This window comes from Urocampus carinirostris, chromosome 12 (genome assembly GCF_059441175.1).
Source record: "Urocampus carinirostris isolate Australia breed hairy pipefish chromosome 12, RoL_Ucar_1.0, whole genome shotgun sequence".
Classification (NCBI taxonomy): Eukaryota; Metazoa; Chordata; class Actinopteri; order Syngnathiformes; family Syngnathidae; genus Urocampus; species Urocampus carinirostris.
Window position 1 is genome coordinate 39,245,493 of NC_142360.1, and position 17,334 is coordinate 39,262,826.

At 40.6% G+C, this 17,334-nt stretch overlaps 1 protein-coding gene across 3 annotated transcripts in view; it reads right to left on the reverse strand.

The window, feature by feature from the left end:
• The window catches only part of mier2 (mesoderm induction early response 1, family member 2), a 28,671-nt gene extending 13,563 nt beyond the window's left edge, over window positions 1–15,108 (reverse strand). For 2 of the 3 annotated variants that reach the window (XM_088349628.1, XM_088349630.1), the window contains exons 1-9: window positions 15,048–15,108; window positions 11,625–11,780; window positions 11,435–11,551; window positions 11,270–11,366; window positions 8,418–8,497; window positions 8,275–8,344; window positions 4,404–4,555; window positions 2,410–2,491; window positions 1,287–1,381 (exon numbers count right to left, since the gene is read on the reverse strand). In XM_088349628.1, coding sequence (XP_088205754.1) covers window positions 1,287–1,381; window positions 2,410–2,491; window positions 4,404–4,555; window positions 8,275–8,344; window positions 8,418–8,497; window positions 11,270–11,366; window positions 11,435–11,551; window positions 11,625–11,645 — 714 coding nt within the window. In that variant the 5' untranslated portion in view covers window positions 11,646–11,780; window positions 15,048–15,108. The remainder of the gene's footprint in view (window positions 1–1,286; window positions 1,382–2,409; window positions 2,492–4,403; window positions 4,556–8,274; window positions 8,345–8,417; window positions 8,498–11,269; window positions 11,367–11,434; window positions 11,552–11,624; window positions 11,781–15,047) is intronic. The other variant, XM_088349629.1, reaches the window with a different exon arrangement.
• Window positions 15,109–17,334: the final 2,226 nt, after the last annotated feature.

Consider the following 17,334-nt stretch of genomic DNA (forward strand, 5'->3'; position numbering starts at 1 on the left):
CCGCACCTGTATATAAGCCGCATGCGCCCACATTAAAACATGTAACACAATCACAAAATGAACCCAAACCCGACCTTGTGTCCCGCGATTGTAACTTAAAATAAAGTACACAGTCCAAAAACCACAGCCGGCAAAATGAACTGAAAATGATACCGGTACTTAAGGTTTGATGCAGACCTGCAGAGTCCGGGTCCCGTTGAAAATAATCCAAGGAGGAAAAAAATGTATATTTTCAAAGGTAAGGGTGGGAAAAATATATATCCACTATTGTCCGCTGCGTCCACAAACACGTCTCACCTTTACTCCACTTCCCGTCAGCCCCCGTTTGTTTTCTCCCCTTCTTTTTGATTCGCCCGTGGAAAACATATTAGAATAAGTCTCTAAAATAAATACATTACAAAAATATACAGTTGCAAATACATATTATACATGGTTACACATATTTACAAAGAAAGACGGTACACCGAGAGAGTTTTCAAAGCTTTAATAGTAATTTATAACTGTCATCCCAAACCGTGCCTGTGAAGGGTAGCAAAACGCTACTAGCAACACGCTCGCAACACAGTAAACGGCTCTGTTAAAAAAACATACCGTACTTGTAGAAACCACGGTACACCGTCCTCATCTTCCTCCTTATAACGACGTCTTCAAAGTCGTCTTCCCCAGTAGGGGAAAGAGACTTTGTCATATAGATGTCGTCCCACGCTCCCTTATTCAAAAACATGCTAGCAAAGTAAAATTTACATGCAGTAGCTCGGTTTCCTTCTTTGTCGGACTGCTCGATTGCTTTTAGCTTGAAAGCTGCGTCATGTGTCTTTGTTTTTGCAATTTGCATGATGAGGATATGTCTACGCTCATTTAATTTGTGCACAAGCTAAGAAGTTGCAGTCTTCCTCAGCGCATATATTCCACCGGTCTAAATCTTACCTTATGTACTCGAGCGCCGCTGGCCGCTGTTAGAAAAATTACATAAATTGGCCGCATCACTGAATAAGCCGCAGGGTTGAACGTTTGGGAAAAAAGTAGTGGCCTATAGTCCGGAATTTACGGTAATTAATAGGGAAGATGAAGGGGTAGGGAAAATAAGCGTCTGCTTCATACTATCCCTTTAAGAATATGTTATGTTAACATTATTTTGTTATTGAGTCATAGATTTTGTCCCGTTTTTATTTTAATGTTCAAAATAAAGTTCATTCATTCATTCATACTTTTGCCTGCAAGGAAAATGTGGGCTGGCGATGCCCTTGCAAATCAGAAATAAACATGCCATGTCTTTGGGCACTTACCTTGTTAGCCTGAATGAGGTGGAAGTTTTTCCCGTAAACTTTATAGCCGTTTTCAAAATTCCTACACTCGTCCTCGCTCCAGCCACACAGCTCTTCTAAACGGAAAAAGGTGAGCAAAAGCACATTGGGAATTAGAAATATATTCGATATCAATATTTAGAGGTGGGTTCAAAATATTGAGACAATCTATCCATAGGACTAACGGGCACAGAGACAGATTCTTACCCAAAGGCATCATTGACTTGAACAAGCGCACAAAATTGAGGAAGACATCTTGCTTATTTATGGAAAAGTATTTGTTTATATTACTTTATTCCTATTTTTCTCTCAATGTTGCTGACAATGTCATAGCACTATTTTGATTGCACTATTTCCTGATGCACTTACAACCCAGGCCAGTCTACAAGCATTACATTATAATAATAGATACAGTGTTCTGGTTTGCCCATTTTTGCTGGGGACGAATAGTCTCAAATCAACGTGCGTCCCCGGGACGCGACTTTTTTGACACAAAATTGTCATTATTATCCGATTACATTTTTTTTTTTAAACAAAGATTTACCACACTCCAAACTTTTCGTGAGGCAGATCCGGCAGATGTTGTTTTGGTCTCGCGGTTCGAGTTTTCGTCTGCACGCCGATCTCGAGTCGTGTGGTGAAAAGTCCGTCTCTTTTTAGAGAACCGGCTTTTTCGGCTCAACTCATTCAAGAGAGCCGGCTCTCCAGCGGCTCACTTGCTTTGATGCATTATATTACGAATGATGATGTTGTATAAAGAAGTTAAGAAAAAAAAAGTATAAAAGTAGAAAATGAAAAAAAGACAGGTTTGTGGTTATCCCTTTAATCGGTATATTACCAACAATAATTTGATGCAGAAAATGAATTCATAATTTGATGATTAAAACTCAATGACTATATAGATTTTATTATATATTTGTCACCAATTTACAATTTCTACCTGGATAACAGTAAATTTTGGGGATAGATCTCTGTTGGGACCCATAGATTTTGGAGCATGCGAGTCCCCGGGACTCATCACTTTTCACAGGTCAAACGAACACGGCTTTATTAAATATGATAGTTGTTAACAGATACATTAGGTAAACAGAAATGTTAGTCTTACCATTAAAAACTTTCACATTAAAGCGTAGACGTCGGAGTGCCTCCTCCGCATTGAAGTTACATTTCAGCAGTTCATACAGTGCCTGGTAGGATAGCAGAGAAGCAAAATGAAGCATGATCGATGTTTTCCTGCTTATTGTTAGCTTTAAATCACAGAAGGACTTGAATATTTCCACAATATCACAATTTATAACATCCCTTTCATTTTAACATCACAGAAGTGCAAAGAAAACTGGGTTTTATAGGAGAATGGATAACCAGCTTGAACAACAAGGGCTGAGTTACTGTACCATGCAACCAGCAATCAGCAGTAAGGCTTGACGGCATACACTGGTTTACCCCCTCCGCATCATAGGCGTCGATATCAGTCATTCTTAACCATCCTTTGGAATTTACATCCATTCCTAGCACACACTCTTGCATCCATTACATTAACCGACCTCACATCCAGAGCGCGTTTCTGTCATGATTACTGATGCGAGGCACCAGAGCCTGCTCCTTTGGCGCCAACTGCCCTGTCACTTTTTAAACCCCGTCTTTCTGTCACCGGTTGTCAGTCCGTCTGCGAACCTCGGCTTGCGCTAGGCAAGCCTTTCGACCCTGACTCTCTCCTGTTCTGATTCCCGTCTGTTTCCCGGCTCCGACCCCTTTTTCTCATCTCGACCACGATTTTTGCTCCCCCGTCCCATCTACTGACCTGTTTTTTCCGCTCTCGCCACCGCCATCGCTCGCCACGGAAATACCACTTCCGAGTCTGAGAAACCTGCTCTCCGCGACCAGCGATCTACGGATCGTGTGTACTATCCCTTCTTCCCAATAAAACTAAGAGAAACGCACGCAAGTGGGTCCTGTCTCCGTTCTGGTCCTGACAGTTTCACCCCATTCATCCAACCCTATTTGAGCCTTCCTCTCATTCTATTTCCCACCACTTCTGCACTATAAACTCTTTTAGTCAAACGGCCTTCATCCATTCTTTCCATTTGTCCAAACCATCTCAAAACATTTTCATCCACCCACTCAGCAAGGTCTCTCGCCACACCAGTTCTTCTCCTTAGTTCCTATTCCTTAACCTATCCAGTTGTAGTACTCCAAACATACTATGCAGACATCTAATTTTAAAGAGATTCAACCTACTATGCTCATTTACTCTCGAACACAGTATGTTCAATAAAAGATGTATTGTTTGTGTTTATTATGATTCGCCACATAATGAACTTTGTGATAACTGTAATAAAAAAATAATAATTATCCGTTTCAATAGTCAGCATCATCTCCAAACAGAAGAGCAGCTTCAGCGACAGACTGCTGTCACAGTCTTGTTCCACGGACAGACTGAGGAGATCATTTCTTCCTCATGCCATGAGGCTCTTTAATTCCACCCGGGGGAGTAAAAGCCCACATTAAACCCTACCCCTACATTTGCACATTACCCTATTTTTATTACAGTGTGTATTTTCCATAGCACTATTTAAATACTCTATATCAACACGTTATATTGGGTATTTTTGTATTCTATATCTTTATTTTTATTTTTCAACACAAGGATACTGCTGAAAGAGTGAATTTCCCTACTGGGATGAATAAAGTATCTATATATCTTTATATCTATCTAGATTCTAGAAAATACAAGTGAAAAAGAAAGAGCGAGAGAAAGAGGCAGAGCAAGAAAGATGGACAGAGAGAGAGAAATAAAGGAAGGGAGAGTAAGAGAGACCAAAAAGGGCAAAAGAGAGGGGAAGAGAAAGAGAAACAGAGAAACCAAAAGAGAAAGGGAAAACTTAAAGGGAAGAAAGAGAGAGAGAAAAACAAAGATATAGAAAAAGTGACGAGTAAGAGACAGAAAGAGACAGCAAAGAAAGAAAACAGAGCAACAGAGAAGAGGACCTAACTAGTCAACTATATAGTCGGTAAATGAGGCCTTAGTTTTAGGCTTGGCTGTTAATTAGGGACGTGCAAAAAAATACAATTCTAACTTTTAACATACACAAAAATTACCTGCTCATTGTCTCGCACAGTGTCGGCACTTGTTTGTTTGCAGACTAGCCCTTCTTGGCCGCGGGGCCTTTGTACATTCAACAAGAAGCGCTCCACTTCCAGCAGCGACAGGTCATCTGGTCTCCACAACAACTGGTCCTCACTGTTGTATGCTGGAACGAAGTGATGCCAGAGATGTAGAAACAAAATGAGTCAGGAGATTGTCACAATATACCGTAAATTCCGGACTATAAGCTGCATGCTCCAATTTAAGAACCAAAGTCAATTGATATTTCGTATGGCCTGCATCCAATTTAAAGCTGTAAGCCTGAACAGGCATAAAAATTAGAAGCCGACCGATTATCTGCGCCGATATCGGTATTGGCAGTTAAATTTATTCAACAGGCTCAGATGCAGCAGAGTCTCTCTTCCCCTCTCTGTCTTGGACGCTACTCACCCTGCGCCTTCTGATAAGATAAGCAACCAGACGCACTGAAGCAGGAAGAAAAACATTACATCGGAGTAAACAACAGCAGCTCTGCTAACTCCTGAGTCCCAACATGCCTGGAAATCGAGACCCCCTGATAATATTGAGATTTTTAGAAGTCCGTGGTAGAAAAATGTGTGATTGAAAAGTGTAATTAATTTGTTTTAAGGAAGCACGTGCAATTAGCTCTTATCATAACATTACTTTGTCAATCAAGTGTGTGTGTGTTTGTAATTGAGAGAAAGCATAAAAAGCATGCTAAAAAGGAACGATGAGTGATTAGCTGTTACCATAACATTAGTTTATTAATCTGGCTCTAAAACAGGAGGGCTCAAACTTTTTAATGCGGAACTTCCGATCCACTTTTTGGTCTAAACTTATTTAGGTCATGTTGGTTGTATTGGCATTTTTACTTATTTACTGAAAAAAAAAATTATGGGAGCTAATTAGGATTTTATGTACCCATATACGAGTTGCTGCTAAACATACTGTAATGTTACTTCCTGTACTGTTAGTTTTTGGTTTATTTAAAAGATAAGTCATGTTAGTTGTGTTGAAATTCTAATTAGTTTACTAAAAAGGTTTTGAACAGCTAATAAAGTATTTGTATTAGGAACATATTTTTTTGTTTCTTTTTTATTACTAAAAATTAATTACAGTAAGACCTCGGTTATCGCGGTTAATGGGGACCAAAACCACCCGCGATAAGTGAAAATCCGCGAAGTAGCGGCGCACCTTCCAAAAAAAAAATAAAAATAAGTATTATTTTTTTAGACCCGGTTAATGGGGAGCAAAACCACCCGCAAAAAGTGAAAATCTGCGAAGTAGCAACGACCCTTCAAAAAAAAAGTGGGGTGAAGCGGAAGCCGCACCGAAACCGTGCTAGGGTCGTTGGCCTAGGGGGATTCCCGCAAAAAGTGAAAATCTGCAAAGTATAAAGAGCGGGTTATATATAGCTTTGCTTAGTTACTACATTGATATATTCTCTACAGCTAGTCTACTCTAGTCCTAATAAACTGGTGAGGAAAGCGAGCTCTGTTGTGGGCACAGAGCTGGACAGCCTGACAACAGTAGCTGAGAGACGGGCACTCAATAAGCTGCGGTCAATCATGGACAATTCATCACATCCACTACACAGCATCATCTCCAAACAGAAGAGCAGCTTCAGCGATAGAATGCTGTCACAGTCGTGTTCCACAGACAGACTGAGGAGATCATTTCTTCCTCATGCCATGAGGCTCTTTAACTCCACCCGGGGGAGTAAAAGCCCACATTAAACCACACCCCCACATTGCATATAACCCTATTTTTATTACAGTGTGTATATTATGTAGCACTATTTAAATACTCTATATTGGGTATTTATGTAATCTATTCCTTTTACTTTATTATGGTTATATTTTCAACACAAGGATACTGCTGGAAGTGTGAATTTTCCTACTGGGATGAATTAAGTATCTATCTATCCATCTATCTATCTATATCTATCCTCCAGAGCAGCTTAACAACTAGGAACGACGACTGTCATTCATGTGAAAAAATTAATGAGTTCTAAAGCATACCCATGGTATTTCCAACATTTACTACTGTGCTGAAAGAAAAACACGAATGAGGGCTGGGTCGTGTAAAATATGAGCCATATATTTATAGACAGCACCAGGGCAACCATACTGTAGAGAATAGTGCCAGATTGCAACACAGAAGTGTAGTGGTTGCCGCCTTAAAGTGAAAACCTTACCCAAAATTGTTTTGAAGCCAACAGAGACGGACAATTACAACAGAATAACTGGCATGTATGAATATCTTAACACGGCACATGATGTAAACAAAGATCAATATTCTTCATGATTCATACATAATCATGAGTGTTTAAATAACAATCACAAGCTTCATCTTATCTGGGTACGTTTAAAAACTGTCCATCAGGGGCCACAGTCATTCCACCCATCCCAAAGGCCTGAGTGATTTGAACTCAGGTGGAATGCGAATGTTCAGTTTGTTCTGTCCGTGGTATCAAAAACGGGTGGAAGAGTAAATAAAAGTGGAAAATGTGGTCCTGACAAACCAAAGACATACTGTACTTCTTTCGATAATCCGGACGAAAACAAGGAGTCTTTGAAAACAAAAAAAGGGAAAAGTCCCTAGGGTAAGCATGAGTATTTTTGGGGAAAAAGAGAGAAAGCAAAAAATAAAGTACCGTATTTTCCGCACTATAGGGCGCACCGGGTTATAGGGCGCACCCCCAACAATTAGTTTTTGGTCCTATATCTTCCATACATAAGGCGCACCGGATTATAAGGCGCTACAATGGGAATGTGGACGAAACAGTCAGATAGTTCAGTCCAACTTATTACCCCCTTAACATTTCGAAAGCTTGCAAAGACGTGTCGAGAACACGTGCGGATGCGGTGTCCGTACGATGTCACTCAAATGCATCGTTCCAAATATCATTCAGAAGGTTAAAGTCTTGGGATTCAAGAAATGCCAACCATTCCTTAGTTTCTATTTTCTTTTTTCGCTCGCAACTTTACTGTGCATATGACAATAAACACTTGGAATTGAGTTTAATTTTAAAAAAAGACTCATCACAGAAACATCGAAATCACTCTGAAACAAGAAACTGGGAAAATATATAGTCGGAGTAGCTCACCGAAGTCCTTGCGTTCAATAATAATGTGCAACCATGGTCCTCTTATATCCGTGAGTGTAGTAAATCCAGGAGAGTAAAATATTTACAAATACAGAATGGTAAAACATGTTTGCTCTATGCCATAGACAACCAAACTTGCTATTCACATTCATCTTTTTCGGCCAATTGGAGGCTTTGTTTCGCCCCTTTAGCCTATGTGAGCCTGTAAATGATAAAAAGGATCCGCCCCCTTTACCTCCGAATAACTTTAGCCAATAGTGATCGATTCAAATGATGATTGACACATTGGCTGGGAAATGAAACGCTGGCATATGTATCCCAGCATACACCGCGGACCACATCGCCTACGAGGAAAAATCTAGTCGGCGGCTGCTTGCCTTTGTTGCGAGACCTTGCGACTTAATATTGATCCATATATAAGGCGCACTGTATTATAAGGCCTATGGTCAGCTTTTGAAAAAAATAAAGGCTTTTAGGTGCGCCTTATAGTGCGGAAAATACGTTAGTCATTGTTGTGATGGGTTTATTTGCCATAGGCATTATATGATTGATGCAAAAACATGGACTAATTTCTCTAGAAGGGCATCATAAATGCATCCAGACGTCACCGCAGTGTTTCTGTATTTGGATTATGGAAAAGAGCAGCCTGCCGTCTTACTGAGTGTCTCACCGTATTTAAAGCCGGAGTGTTTAAAATAGAGCTGAAAAGTAGCGACTTGTAGTACGGAATTTACAGTCATATAAAAGGTTCCTACCTTGGTCCTTAAATGTGTAGGGACTGAGAGGAGGGATTCTTGCCTGGTAAATGGAACCCACCATGATTTGCTGGTGAAACACGGCAAAGTCAGAAGGCTCAAAGTATGCCAAAAATGAGTGAGATCATGTTCCTATGACTGACCTTGTGTTCTTCATTGGAAGGAAGGGAGATATCATCGGAATCCTCGTCGGATGAGCAGACGGATAGGTCTTTGTTTTCAGCTGAGCGGATGGAAAGTTCATTTCATGTTTAGGGAAAAGAGGAAATCGAAGCAAATGCAGAAGAACCCGGGATACGACATTTGTCCTTAGGTGTGAATCACGATGCGAATTTGCCGTAAAGCGGGGAACAGAAACTTAATCCAAACCTCCAGTACACCTCTGATGAAAACATTAAAATAACTATAAAGTCTATGATAAGTAAACCTATGTTTAATATACATGTATGAGATTATACAACTTCATTGAGAAAAATACATTTAAAGTAAAAATGGCATTTTATTTACCTTTGGTGTGACATGACCTAAGCTGGTAAAGTGGAGTTAGCGGGTGGATGCAGACGGGGGAGGAGACAGCAACGGCAATTGAAAATAAATCCGATCATAAAAGTTTACCTTACGAGGATTTTAATGCCCTTAGATAATGTCTGGAATTTTAAGACTAGTCTTTATTGTTGATTGGTCACAGCCATGAAACTTAGCAGGGGTGGTGGTTCGCGTGCCTCCTTCCCATTTTATGATATTCTGAAACTACGTTTCCGCGGTTATCATGCTTTTGCTTCCCACTTTAACATCACTGCAACCCTCGCGACCCATAACGAATAAATACAGTACAAAAATACAGTATTGTAGATAGCTAAGCAAATAGAATATAAGCATTTTCATGATGCCGTGAAGCAAACCTATAGAAGAACAATTACATGGCGTTGACCGAGATAACTTATTGTTGTTGTATAGTGAGTAAAATAACATAAAGAGGGGCTGAAAAAACATCTTATTCCACATTGTTACAGAAAAAAGCAGTAAGGTTAGGGACGTAGGAACCCGGGGATCTATTGCAATCAATGTTCCCTGTAATTTTGCACGGGTCTGAGCGTTCGCACAAAGTCGGTGAGCAACGCTTGAAACAAAAGTGAGCAACAGCAATCCAAAGTGTGGCAACGAAATCATTATCAAACATGTCCAAAACTTGACATCAAGTTACATTTTGCCGAGTTTCGGCAATGCCGTTATTTTTCTCTTTTGAATGAATTGACTCATGTACTATTGCAAAGCTTGTACGGCCTACAAACGTCTTTCACAATATATCCATTTCTTTTTTTTCCTGATATATTTTGTCGCATAATATTAACATTTTTGGGGGCTTATTTAGTCGGTTGCAAGGTACAGAACTGTACTTAATCACATGTTTTAGTGGAAGTACAATGTTGGCAACAAGATTCACTTGATATCATTGGAAATTATTTGAATGCAACAGAAACTTTTTCTTCTTTTTCCGTGTTTTTTTCCACTTTTTAAAAAATTCCTTTAAAAAAATCTTATAATTTTACATAATATTTGGTCATGTTGGGATTAAAGAAGCAAAAACAACCTGAAAAGCCGTTTAGGACCCAAAAGAGCCGGTTCCTTTTAGTGAGCCGAGCCATAGAAGCCGGTTCTCGAAAAACGGACTTTACTCAACTACGCTCTACTTGGACCTTGACTTCAAAATACCGCATTTAGAACACAGCGTCAGTGGAACCCGTGTATTTTTACTTTTATGCACTGTAACTTTGACTTAATTCGCTTCTTAATTAGCAACTTTGAGCCCTGATTTTTGTGAGCTGGCTCGATTTTCTTGTGCGCTGAGAATGTGCGGGCACTGCGATTTGCGCACGCGCGCAGCTTAGAGGGAACATTGATTGTAACGGAAAAAGGACCGCTGTATTCTGGGACAATAAAATATTCTGTCACACTGGCAGGTCCTACTCTTACTATTGCAGTGATTCTACCTTAGAATGGTGGAAAATTGCCGGTTGGGTTTTAATGCAAAACAATGTCCTGTGCAAAGCAGGAAAATATCACCCTATAAAGGCAACATAAATCGGAAGCATTGGCTTGCAGAGTCAGATTCACTTTGTAAGACTGCTTCAGCAAATCCCGGGGGTCTACCATATTATATTTGGGTCAGAGACCATCTAAAGCAGGGGTGTCAGACTCGTTTGGCCTCGGGGGCCACATGGTAGAAATAAACTCTCACGAGGGCCGGACTAGTAGATAAAACAGAGAAAGAGAGAAGACAGGAGAGAGAGAAAAAATGTAAGAGATAAAAAACGAGAGAGAAAGAGAGAACAAGCGAGAGATAGAGAACGAGGGAGAACAAGAAAGAATAAATGGAAAAGAAAAAGCAAGAGAACAAGAAAGAGATCAAGAGATAAAGAACAAGAGGAAGAGAGAACTAGAACGAGAGAACTAGAGCAAGAGAACAAGAGAAATAGAGCAAAAGAGAGAACAAGATATAGAGAACAAGAGAGAACAAGAGAGAGAGAACAAGAGAGAACGAAAAAGTGAGAAAAAGGAGACAGAGAAAGCGAGACAGTGATAAGTAGAAAGAAAAAGATCAACAAAAAGAGAAAGAAAGAAAGCAAGAAAAAGAAAAAAAGAGAAGGAGAGACAGAAAGAGAGAGAAAGAGAAATACAGATACGGAGAGAGATAAAGAGAGAAAAACAGAGTGAAAAGAGAGAAAGAGGAAAAGAAAAAATGATGGAGAGGAGAAGTGAAAGAAAAAGAAAGAGTAATATAGCTCCGGTTGTTTTGCGAGGGGCGCCTGGCTTTGACAACATCAAGTAGACATATTTAAATCTGCAGATCATGTTTCTCTTGTGCTTCTCTGGGTGTTGTCGTGCGGCCTAAATAAAAAACTTTGCAGGACAGATCGGACTAGTGGGCCGCATGTTGGACACATATGATATCACTTGATATTCAGAGAAAAGTGGACAATGTTGTTTAACTTACAAGGCAGAAGTTGGAGCTGATCTGAGGTGCTGGAGGTGAGATCATGAGCTCCATCACCTCCTCTTGCTTGAGCGAAGATGTCCTCCGTGATCTGCTTCTGGAGAAGACGAGAACTGTTGTTGCGTGTGTGCATGTTTTGTTAAGTTATCCTCAGGTAATCTTCACCTTGGTCAGAGTCATTTCTGGTAGGATGGCGGAAACGTGACAGCTCTGCTTGGTTGTTGGATCAGGCACTGCGTAGCCATAAAGAGCCAGAAGCTCCTCCAACGGCAGCTCGCCAGCCTATGACAATTAACAGAGACCATTAGGAGTAGGGTAAGAAAGACCCAGATCCCATAACACAGCTTATGCCTACAGCCTGGGACTTGGCCGCCATTTCCTCGAGAAGAGGAGAGACACTCCTTCAACTCCGGGTAAGACTTTTTCTCCGGTCCAGCGTCTTCATCGCCGTACCTCAGGATCTCCAATAGAATGGCACCTCGGTGACCAGGTCAGCAGGCCCTTGGCACACCTTTGGACAAGAACACAGCCGTATACAGCATGTCACGTTTCTGCAGGAATTTCATGACAATGTTTAATGGAACAACACTGAAGAGACATCAAAAGAAGTCTGTGTAAAGCTTATATAGCAGAGTAAATGTATTTTCCCCTTAAAAAAACTCAAAATATAACCATCCATAACTAAACCCCTGGCAACCAAAGTGAGTACACCCCTTTTATATCCAAACAAAGCACCACTTGTCAATTTTCACGCCAAAAATCACATAACTTGTTACTCTTACTAGGTCTCAGGTATGAATAGGGAGCAGCAGTGTTCAATTTAAAGTAAACTCTGTCATATTGGACACTGAAACTCCCAAAATGACACACCATGGCAAATAACTCTCTGGTTACCTGAAACAATGAATTGCGGCACTACAAAACTTTTTTCTCATATCTAGTCATTGAAACCCCGTCAAGACTTATAAAGTATGTGGATCAATTTGTAGCATAGTCTTCCTGGAAGGAACCCCATGTGCGGCCATTTAAGGTTTCTAAATTTTCGACACGCTTCCAAAATCACAGAGACCGTCTTTTTGGAGACAGAGGTTCGGTGCACCATCTTCTTTCAAAGCACTAAAGACAGGACCTACGCTCAGACAATTTTGAGACACTGCAGTGTTCTCGTTTGCCCGCGTCCCTTCGTCCTAGACGCATCATTTTTGCTGGGGACGCATCATGTCAAATAAACGTGCGTCCCCAGGACGCAACTTTTTTGCCCCAAAATTGTCATTATTAGCCGATTACTTTTTTTTTAAACAAAGATTTACTGCACTCCAAACTTTTCGTCAGGCAGATCCGCCATTGTTGTTTTGGTCTCGCGGTTCGAGTTTTCGTCTGCACGCCGGTCTCGGCCAACGAGATCTCGTTGATTCGAGATGACGTCACTGTTGTGGTGCTTGTCGTCGAGCGAAGGTTAAGTATGCCTCCGAAAAAACAGTTCGCATTAGGTGAAAATCAACAGAAAATTGGTAATTTCTTCAGTGTCAGTAATAAGTCGAAACATAATGCAGAAAGTGATAACAACGGCAATAATTCCGGCACAAAAAAACGGCGGAGAAGTTTATACCTGTCAACCCGTTTTTGCCGTACAAAGTACGTTTATTATGCATTTTAAGACGTGTACGATGTAAAAACCCAAATTTGTTAATTATGGGTACCATCCGGTATACACTGACGATCACAAAACGGCAAATCAATCTAGTCAAACGCGTTCGAGTTGTGTGGTGAAAGGAAGTCCGTCTTTTCTTAGAGAACCGGCTTTTTTTGGCTCAACTCGAGCTGTCTCTCAAACGGCTCACTTGCTTTGATGATTGATATTGAGAATGAGGGCAAGGAAAAACTCAAAAACCTCAACATGAGGAAAATGAAGAAACCTTGAGAAGGGCCAGTCTCAAAGAGCTGCACAGACCACAGACTATTGCAAACTACAGACTATTATGACACCATCCCCTGATCTAAAACCTACATGAGGGCAAGGAAAAACTCAAAAACATGTCAAGTCAGGTCAGGTATATTTGTAACGCCCTTAATCACAAGGAGTCTCAAAGGGCTGCACAGACCACAGACTATTATGACACCATCCCCTGATCTAAAACCTACATGAGGGCAAGGAAAAACTCAAAAACCCCATCATGAGAAAAATGAAGAAACCTTGAGAAGGGCCAGTCTCAAAAATCTCCACAGACTATTGCAAACTACAGACTATTATGACACCATCCCCTGATCTAAAACCTACATGAGGGCAAGGAAAAACTCAAAAACATGTCAAGTCAGGTCATGTATATTTGTAACGCCCTTAATCACAAGGAGTCTCAAAGGGCTGCACAGACCACAGACTATTATGACACCATCCCCTGATCTAAAACCTACATGAGGGCAAGGAAAAACTCAAAAACCCCATCATGAGAAAAATGAAGAAACCTTGAGAAGGGCCAGTCTCAAAAATCTCCACAGACTATTGCAAACTACAGACTATTATGACACCATCCCCTGATCTAAAACCTACATGAGGGCAAGGAAAAACTCAAAAACATGTCAAGTCAGGTCATGTATATTTGTAACGCCCTTAATCACAAGGAGTCTCAAAGGGCTGCACAGACCACAGACTATTATGACACCATCCCCTGATCTAAAACCTACATGAGGGCAAGGAAAAACTCAAAAACCCCATCATGAGAAAAATGAAGAAACCTTGAGAAGGGCCAGTCTCAAAAATCTCCACAGACTATTGCAAACTACAGACTATTATGACACCATCCCCTGATCTAAAACCTACATGAGGGCAAGGAAAAACTCAAAAACATGTCAAGTCAAGTCATGTTTATTTGTGACGCCCTTAGTCACAAGGAGTCTCAAAGGGCTGCACAAACTACAAACTATTATGACACCATCCCCTGATCTAAAACCTACATGAGGGCAAGGAAAAACTCAAAAACCTCATCATGAGGAAAATGAAGAAACCTTGAGAAGGGACCGCACATGATGTAATCCCCCTTCCAGGATAACCAGGCTGCAATGGAGGTTGTAATAACAAGTAATACACAAACATTCCTTATCTTTTTGTATTATTCAACTGTATACCTCCTAGCATGATTTGGGGAGTGCAGAGGAAAGTTCTAAGCCACCAGAGCAGCGAAAACAGGGGGAAACCACGTCAAGTTGCTAAAGCAATACCAGAAAAGAAGCCGAATTCCTTTCTTTCGCTTTTGTTTTTGGCAAAATATGAGAAAAGTTATCCCGCTTGTGTTGCGTGTGACTCGGGGCGCTTTCCTGCCACTTGGTGCTGAACGCTTCTTCCTTCTCGCGAGAGAAAAAAAGTCAAAATGTCCCACTTCGAGAAAAAAAAACAGAAAGACGACGAAGACTACCCGGATAACTTTTTTTTTAACCGCGTGTAAAAAAAAACTTCCCCCGGCACTCCTATCCCCCTCTTTCATTTTTCTCCGCTTTCTTCCTTTTGTTTTCGAATCGTTCGATTTCCACGTCTCCGAAGGGAGGAGGGGGAAGGAATAGCCGGAGAAACGCCGAGCGAGTGGCTCCAAACGCCGGGGGAGCGTCTCCATTCCTCCCCCTCTAGCGCCACTTCCCCGACGGTTCACCCGAGGAAGCGTCGCTTCGTTTCGCCTCCTCGCGGTAGTTCGCCGGGAGGTCTTAGGACAACGACGCCGCGTCGTAGTGGCCGAATACGGGTTTTATGGGGTTTTATTCGAGAGGAGCCTCGTTTTCGTCCACTTACCTCCGCCGCCATTCCGTTCCTGCGTGAGCCGACTAGCCCGGATGTTGAAGGTCTGTTGTGTAGCGCTGAGTAAGAAGACGTGTTACTGACTCAGGTACCTTATAACTTCACTTTTTTATCTTCTTTTTATTTAAAAGTCATTATTTTAACCCCCTAACCCTCTTAAAATGTGATAGTTGTCGTGTAAAACCTACTATGATATCTGCTAACTTCCCTCTTTTACATTGTTTAGCAATATTTATCTCCCGTAACTATAAATACGCTTTTGTTATTTACAATAATGTTCGAAGAAAAATATATAAAAACACTTAAATCTTATAAAAGCAGTCAAATATTACGATAGCTACCAGTATAAGTTACCCAGGGTTGGGTAGGGTTACTTTAACTGGATTACTTTCAATTACTTTTGGATTACTCCAATACCAAATATGCTAATAAAAGACAAAAGAAACTAAATATGAATAAAATGATGACTCACAACACGTGGTAAGCTTTCTCTCCTGGCTTTGATCTACGGCAAAACTAACATAATATGCGACAGAAACAAAATGAAAATAAATCCAAACAGCTTGCCAACATCATTTTTGCCGTTCCATGTGTTCCGTTACTCCCCAATTCTGCACGAAATGTAGTAATTTTATTCATATTTGGTTTCTTTTGTCTTTTATTAGCATATTTGGTATTGGAGTCATCCAAAAGTAATTGAAAGTACGGTAATCAAGTTGAAGTACCGTATTTTCCGCACTATAGGGCGCACTGGGTTATAGGGCGCACCCCCAAAAAATAGTTTTTGGTCCTATATCTTCCATAGATAAGGCGCACCGGATTATAAGGCGCTACAATGGGAACAGTCAGATGATTCAGTCAAACTGATTACCCCCTTAACATTCACAAAGCTTGCAAAGAAGCAAATACGTGTCGTAGACACGTGCGGATGCGGTATCCGTACGATGTCACTCAAATGCATCGTTCCAAATATCATTCGGAAGGTTAAAGTCTTGGGATTCGAGAAATGCCAACCATTCCTTAGTTTCTATTTTCTTTTTCGCTCGCAACTTTACTGTGCATATGACAATAAACACTTGGAATTGAGTTGAATTCACTCAACTCATCACAGCAACATCAAGATCGTTCTAAAACAAGATACCGGGAAAATATAAAGCCGCATAGCTCACCTAAGTTCTCATGTTCAATAATGATACGCAATCATGGTCTTCTTACAACCGTGAGTGAAGTAAATCCAGGAGAGTCAAATATTTACAAATACAGACAAATGAAACATGTTTCTTTATGGCGTAGTTTAGCAAGCTTGCTATTCAGTCATCTTTTTCGGCCAATTGCAGGGTTTGTTTTGGGCCTCTAGCCTATCCGAGGCTCCGAATATCTTCAGCCAATAGCGATCGATTTAACGGATGATTGATACATTTTTTTCGGCCAATTGCAGGGTTTGTTTTGGGCCTCTAGCCTATCCGAGGCTCCGAATATCTTCAGCCAATAGCGATCGATTTAACTGATGATGGACACATCTTTTTCGGCCAATTGCAGGGTTTGTTTCGGCCCTCTAGCCTATCCGAGGTTCCGAATCACTTTAGCCAATAGCGATCGATTCAAATGACGATTGACACATTGGTTAGCCAATGAAACGCCGGTATATAAATCCAAGCATACACCGCGGACTACTCCACGTTCGGGGGAAATTCGAGTCGGCGGCTGTTGCGTAAGTTGCGAGACCTTGCGATTTAATATTGATCCATATATAAGGCGCACTGTATTATAAGGCGCATGGTCAGCTTTTGAAAAAAATTAAGACTTTTAGATGCGCCTTATAGTGCGGAAAATACGGTAACCCTACCCAACCCTGAAGTTACCTTAATTAGAATTTGAATTATTTATATTTTTTGTTATTGTTCACGACGAGGTTAAACGTGTCACACGATGATAAAAAGTTAGCTAAAGACTCAAACAAAGAATATAAGGAGAAATAAGCAATATTTTTAAAATAGTACAAAACGGTTCTTTTTCAATAATTGGACCGTTTTGAAAGTGTTTTTTTTATATATTGAAGGATTTTATACATTTGACTATAAAGGATTTTATATGATTGAATACAAGTTAGATTATTGAGCACAATGAAGATTTTCACCGAGTAGGCTTTAGTTCAATGACAGGTCGCGCCGTTCCGAATGCAGAATATTTTGTCTCGTTCTGTTGATAACAGCTCTTCAAATCTTACTTAACTCTAATCTTATTTTCGAAACCCTGCTATACAGCCTGATTTTACGGATTC